Source organism: Nicrophorus vespilloides, unplaced genomic scaffold, assembly GCF_001412225.1.
Source record: "Nicrophorus vespilloides isolate i.1.1-1 unplaced genomic scaffold, Nicve_v1.0, whole genome shotgun sequence".
Classification (NCBI taxonomy): Eukaryota; Metazoa; Arthropoda; class Insecta; order Coleoptera; family Silphidae; genus Nicrophorus; species Nicrophorus vespilloides.
Genome location: NW_017096680.1, coordinates 63006 through 69935, shown reverse-complemented (window position 1 = coordinate 69935; position 6930 = coordinate 63006). Strand labels below are relative to the sequence as shown.

The following is a 6930-nucleotide window of genomic DNA, read 5'->3' as shown; positions in this document are numbered from 1 at the left end:
CCTTTGTGGTCAGGTACGAAAAAGTGGGCGTAAAAACACCTTAATCCGGTTCGCTCCTGTTCTATTTTTTTCTTCGTCCTCTCGTGCAAATTTAATCTTTGCGCTCGACACCTGTAATTTACACCTCTTTTGAAGGAAACAAAAATATAAACGTCTGCAGTTTATATCTAACAAACTACATTTTAATTTCAGTTCAAATTCTTTAGAATATCTTATTTTTTTTTTTACAAAAATTAGTTCATTTTTATATAATTTGAAAATGAATGAAAAGTTGTTGAAATTTTAGAGTACTTTTTTTTATTGAATTGTATTGGGTTGAAATGGGGAAGACTTTGGTTGTTGTTGGTGTGTATAATTTGTTTACAAGCCGCAGGTAACAAACGATGATTTATGGTTGATTTCCCTTTGTGTCGTGGCTTGGAGGCCTTTGAATGGGATGGGTTGTGCAGAGAATGTGTGTATGTGTGTTCAAGCGCGTGAAAGATAGATAGGTAAATGCATTTGGAACGTTTCAGCGGTAAATAAATTATCGGCGTGCCATGTAACGGGCGCGCCTGACAACAAATTGATAATTTAAAATGATTAAATGGAGGCGGCGGAGGCGGCAATATCGAAGTGCGACGCGATTGAGACGCACTCATTAAATTTTCACGCCCTTCGGAGCACACGATACGATGCAAAATCATAAATTAGTTCGCGTTCAACAATGAAGATGGCGTATTTGAACTGTCACTTTTTGTTTGTTTGTTTTTCCATTTTGTAATTGTTTGTTTCTTCTTGTCGCAGGTTGTCTGATGTTGCGGTGAGGTGCGCGAAGGAAGAAGAAAGAAATGAGCGTAGTGAACGCTCTTCAGCTGCTGGCGGCGGCGTTGATCCTTGCGGGTCACGTCCGTGCCGCCACCGAGTCCGTGTCGGTGATCCCGCACGACGCCCATCCCGGTTACAGCATAAAGAAATTCGACTCGGACCATGCCCTGAACTACAAGCTGATGGAGACTGGTTTCTCGCAGTTCTTCACCATGCTTCAGGACGGCTCCATAATGACCATCTCCGATTTGAGTCCTCTGGTGAATCGACCCATAGATCTGATGGTGCTCGCCGAAGACGCGAATCACACCACCACGACTCACATGCTCGAGCTGTACGTGCTGGACAGGAGGAACATGCTCAGCTTCAAGACGGACAGTCTGGAGATCACCGGGAAAATAGAGGAGAACGCTCCCAGGAGGACGAAAGTCTCCGGAGTGCCGATGCTTCAAGCGGCTGCCGGTTTGAATATGCTTCCAATCACTTATAGTATTATCGGTGGGAACACGAATCAAGCGTTCGAGCTGCAGCACAGCGAATCGCAGGAGGTGATGCCCAATATCACGGTGAAACAGAACAATGCTGGTGTTTACGTGGTCACCTCACAACCTCTGGATAGAGAAGACGTGGATAGGTACGTCCTCACCATTCAAGCAACCGATTCTTCGGGCATCAACAAAGCTGTGACCAACGTGGTGATTGTCGTCGAAGATGTTAACGATAATAGCCCGGTCTTTTCGCAAAAAGTGTACAGGTTCGTGGTTGGAGACGACTCGCTAGATGGCGACAACGTGACGGTCAGCTGGAAACGCTTCTCCTTGATCGGAAAGGTCGAAGCGACCGACGCCGACGGCGATAAAGTCGCCTACCGCCTTGTAACACCCTCAAACTTCTTAGTCATTGTCCCCCAGACCGGAGATCTCCTTCTAACCGAAGAACCCATCGAAGAAGTCGACCTAGAGTTGGTCGTGGAAGCCCACGATTTAAGAGATCCCAGTCGCATTTCTCCACGTCCCGCCCAAGTCCTCTTCCATTTCAAACCCATCCCGAGCAAAGGTGATTTGGACCTGGCTCTTCAGCAGCTCGAATCCGCCGAGTTGCACAGGATGAAACGCAGAGTTACCAGAGCGGTGCGACCCACGAAACGGATAGAATTCACGGAATCCGATGGAGAGACGGAGGGTCGCAACGTTTTCCAGCTGGAGAAGGAAACCGATAGGGAAACGTTCAAGATTCGCGACGAGAACGCCTGGGTCACCGTCGAACCCAACGGAGCGGTGCGCGTCAAGAAGAAGTGGGACTACGAGGAGCTGGGACCCGAGAAGACCATCGATTTTTGGGTCACGATCACGAACGCCGAGAAAGGAGGTGAGTGCACGCATATATCCATTAACATTACACGAATCTGACCCGAAATAATCCGTTTCGATTTATCGGAGAGACCGCAATTACTACCACCCAACTAATTGCCAACCCACCCTCTAATGCTCATAACTTCAATTAAGTCTCACACCCATTATGACTGTATACCTAAAATGGCGTCCATCAATATCAGCTGATCTCCATAACCAATAAATGTTGCAACCATATTTATGAAGTCTACCTAAAATGGCGTCCATCAATATCAGCTGATCTCCATAACCAATAAATGTTGCAATGAGTCTAGCTAAAATGGCGTACAAAAATATCAGCTGATCATATAACCAATAAACTTTATTTAGCTTTGACATAACTGTCAAAGTCATTGCAAACACAAACATCTCTTTTATCTACCGCAGACAATGGGAATTTAATAAAAAAAAAATCAATTTCAAAGTTGAATTGTTATCCTTATACATTCCCCCTAGGTTTCGAATTTAATTTACGGTTTACCGAAGCATCAGCCCGTTTCGGTGAACATCGATAAAACGTTTTTGCGAATCCAATTTTTTTCGATCTGCTGTCACAATCAGACCTCGTCCCCTCCAAGGCATTCAACTTCGACAACTTAAAACGTCGTCAATCGCAGCAAACTAATTCAATATTGATCACATAACTATTAAAATCACATAACTATTTGAAGTAGTTATTATTATTTAGTGATTCTGATATATGAATATGTGATGATTATCAATCATAGTCAACTCATTTCGCTGCAAAAAAAAAAAAAAAAACTAAAATCACATCCCTTTTATGATTTATGTGAGATTTCCGTGCGCGTACTGGTTTGAAAATTAGCATAAAAATCAATATGAAGTTTATGTTTCGCGCAGCAAAAACTAGATGGCGATAACAAAAGTAACAAAAAATATATATGACATTTCAATATGGTCCGAGACATTGTTACACATGCAGTGGCGTGCTTCTCATGATATTAATCTCGTAAACTATGATGCTCGGGTCCATGAATTAATGGCAATTTAACTCAGACGAACTTCGCCGGCGTTAATCAAAGTCGCATGAAGAGGAGGAGGGTGGTGGTTCGTTTGTGGTAGTAGGGGCGTTATTAAATGTGAGCGCAATTAAGATAATTCGTTGCCAGGTAAAAAAGAGCGGGGTTTTAGTTTCTTGTTTTTCTTGCAGTCTGCTGAGGGTTGGATCGCAGAAAGAAAGAAAGAAAAAGCGCAAAACACAACGGCAAAATAAATTGTTCCCTGCTCAGGGATAGGGAGAGACTGAGCAATTTACGTTCAAAACACACGCAAGATAATGGATTACTCTCTTTCACTCTCTGTATGTGTGTGTGTCTGCTTTTTTTTGTTTGTTTGTTTGTTCTCTTCTGCTCTCTCCCGCTAAGCCTGACTACATTAATTATTTATTATCTTTAATTATGCCCCGTAAATAAAGGACACGAGAAGAAACGTAGGATTAAAACGAACGCAGCGCCATCTATCACTCAGAACAGGTGGATTAAAACGTGTATCAAATTAGATGATCCTAGTGAAATAATTTAGTAGCCGTAAAAGTTTGTAATAAATATATTTCTTTTTGATGGCCAAAGTTGGTATTAAAATGATAGTTTTAATGTAGTTTGACAGGTGTCCGAAATGTCATTTATTGCAGCGCTATCACTTTGAACAAGCGAATGGAAGTTGCTACGTAACGTAAAATAATCAATTGAGGCAATGTAAGAATGTATTTTATTTTTGATGCGATACAGTTGGTACAGTTTGACAGGTGACAGATATGTCAAAGTATTGCCAATTGCTTGTGAAAAATACAGATGTCGTTTTTCTTTTACTTTTTGAGAAATGTATAAAAGCAAAGCTTAGCTGCTTTGGTTTTGTGCGATTTTTCATTATTATGAGGCAAGTTTAGTATAAATGTAGTTTGACAGGTGACCGAAATGTCATTTACTGCAGCGCTATCTTTTTGAACAAGCGAATGAAAGTTGCTAAGTAACACAAATTAATCAATTGAGGTAATGCAAGAATGTATTTTATTTTTGATGCGATACGGTTGGTGCAGTTTGACAGGTGACAGATATGTCAAAATATTACCAATTGCTTGTGAAAAATACAGATGTCGTTTTTCTTTTACTTTTTGAGAAATGTATAAAAGCAAAGCTTAGCTGCTTTGGTTTCGTGCGATTTTTCATTATTATGAGGCAAGTTTAGTATAAATGTAGTTTGACAGGTGACCGAAATGTCATTTATTGCAGCGCTATCTCTTTGAACAAGCGAATGAAAGTTGCTAAGTAACACAAATTAATCAATTGAGGTAATGCAAGAATGTATTTTATTTTTGATGCGATACGGTTGGTACAGTTTGACAGGTGACAGATATGTCAAAGTATTGCCAATTGCTTGTGAAAAATGCAGATATCGTTTTTTCTTTACTTTTTGAGCTGCTGTGGTGGTGGTCGTCATGTATTCTTGTTGTTTGCTTTGGTTTCGTGCGATTTTTCATTACTATGGGGCAAGTTTAGTATAAATGTAGTTTGACAGGTGACAGAAATGTCATTTATTGCAGCGCTATCACTTTGAACAAGCGAATGGAAGTTGCTAAGTAACGCAAATTAATCAATTGAGGTAATGCAAGAAAATATTTTATTTTTGATGCGATACAGTTGGTACAGTTTGACAGGTGACAGATATGTCAAAGTATTGCCAATTGCTTTTGAAAAATGCAGATGTCGTTTTTTCTTTACTTTTTGAGCTGCTGTTTGCTTCGGGTTCGTGCAATTTTTCATTACTATGGGACAAGTTTAGTATAAATGTAGTTTGACAGGTGACCGAAATGTCATTTATTGCAGCGCTATCACTTTGAACAAGCGAATGGAAGTTGCTAAGTAACGCAAATTAATCAATTGAGGGAATGCAAGAAATTATTTTATTTTTGATGCGATACAGTTGGTACAGTTTGACAGGTGACAGATATGTCAAAGTATTACCAATTGCTTTTGAAAAATGCAGATATCGTTTTTTCTTTACTTTTTGAGCTGCTGTGGTGGTGGTCGTGATGTATTCTTGTTGTTTGCTTTGGTTTCGTGCGATTTTTCATTATTATGGGGCAAGTTTTGCATGAGAAATGGCGGAAATAGGGAAGATATGGTCGAAGTTGTGTCTGTGCGGACTTAAAGAGAACAACGCGACCGACGGGGGGAGAACGTTATAAATTTGATAATGATTTTACGAGCGTCGTTCCGGGGAATGTGTATGTATATGCATACAGCATGTAATGAAACCTCGTGTCGCCTCCATAAATCACGTCTAAAATACAGTCGTACATTTTTCGTTCGCTGATCCTTTTATTTTCGTTACGTTTTCGGGGGATCCCCGATCCTGATAAGAACCGGATTTGCTCCTTTTTATTTTCTTACCACAGATTGATGGCGGCGCACGGTGTGTTGCGTGCCCGGTATTTTTCATAGAATACCGCAATTTGCAATTTTCGTTCGTTCCCGCACACCGAACACCATCGATCATCATCATCATCATCATCTTTCGCCGCATCCGCCCACCCATCATAATACACTAGGCAATTTCGAAATATTTTTTTAATTCTTCTGAAAATTTCCATCCCGTCATCGCCAACCAAATCCGGTATATTTGCCGTTTCCATGGCAACTGCAATCGCCGTGCGATAATTAACTGTTTGACAGCTGTCATATTTAAAGCTCGGCGATAATCGGGTCGCATTAAACCATCGGATCTGCCACTAATTATAAAATTGGCAGTTGATCTATAATCACCTCTGCTTCCAGTGTTAGTTTAAACTGCAAATGACAATTTATATTGCATCAACCGAATCACTATATACTTAAGTATACTTTACTCTCGTTTGAATCCGATCGTTAAAGAGATTATGATGATAATGGTCTCACCGTCTCATCATCATCATCATTTATTCGGATTGTTTTGTGTGATTGTCATTAATTTCGTAATGAAACAAACTGTAAATGTTGTCTGGATGTACGGACTTGGGAGGATCCCAAGTGCAATGAATAACTTAGGGCCCTGGGCATAATTGAAATCGAGCTCAGACAGCAAATCGATGCGGCCGGCAGCAATTCGCGACGCCCAATTATTTATGGAAATTAAATTCTAATTGGGAAATTTGCGCCAACAAAAGGCCCGGAACGCGTCGCGACCCTAAACACAGGGGATGAATCCGTGACCCCGATCAAAGATGACGTGACACCTGTCAAATATGAAATGGTTTAGTTCAACACTTTTGCTATATGAAAATGTATCATTATTATAGCATAATATTCCCAACCACATTTCCGTGTATCAAATCACACTTAGTGTGGATGAAACTTTATATTATCTTCAATTTATGGTTGTTTCTAAACTGCTACTGACAGCTGTCATCTATCAGTAATGACATTTGAATTTTACAATTTTGACGTTCACGTTTATGAAATATTTATTATTATTATGATTTGAGGTATAAAATCACTTTTCCATGTATCAAATCACATATAGTGTGTATGAAACTTTGCATTATCTTCAATGTATTCATTGATGCTATTTTATGAATGACAGCTGTCATCTGTCAATAACGACATTTGAATTTTACTATTTTGACGTTCACGTTTATAAAATGTTTATTATTATGTTTTGAGGTATAAAATCACGTTTCCATGTATCAAATCGTGTATAGTGTGTATGAATCTTTGCATTATCTTCAATGTATTCA

The 6930-nt window shown here is 39.8% G+C and overlaps 1 protein-coding gene across 1 annotated transcript in view; it reads left to right on the top strand.

Annotated features, from left to right (window-relative positions):
• Positions 1-786: 786 nt before the first annotated feature.
• LOC108557880 (neural-cadherin-like) overlaps positions 787-6930 on the top strand; it is a gene marked incomplete at its 3' end in the record, with an annotated part of 58218 nt that continues 52074 nt past the window's right edge. Inside the window, exon 1 of the mRNA XM_017914584.1 lies at positions 787-2175. Within this exon, the coding sequence (XP_017770073.1) occupies positions 831-2175 (1345 nt within the window). The remainder of the gene's footprint in view (positions 2176-6930) is intronic.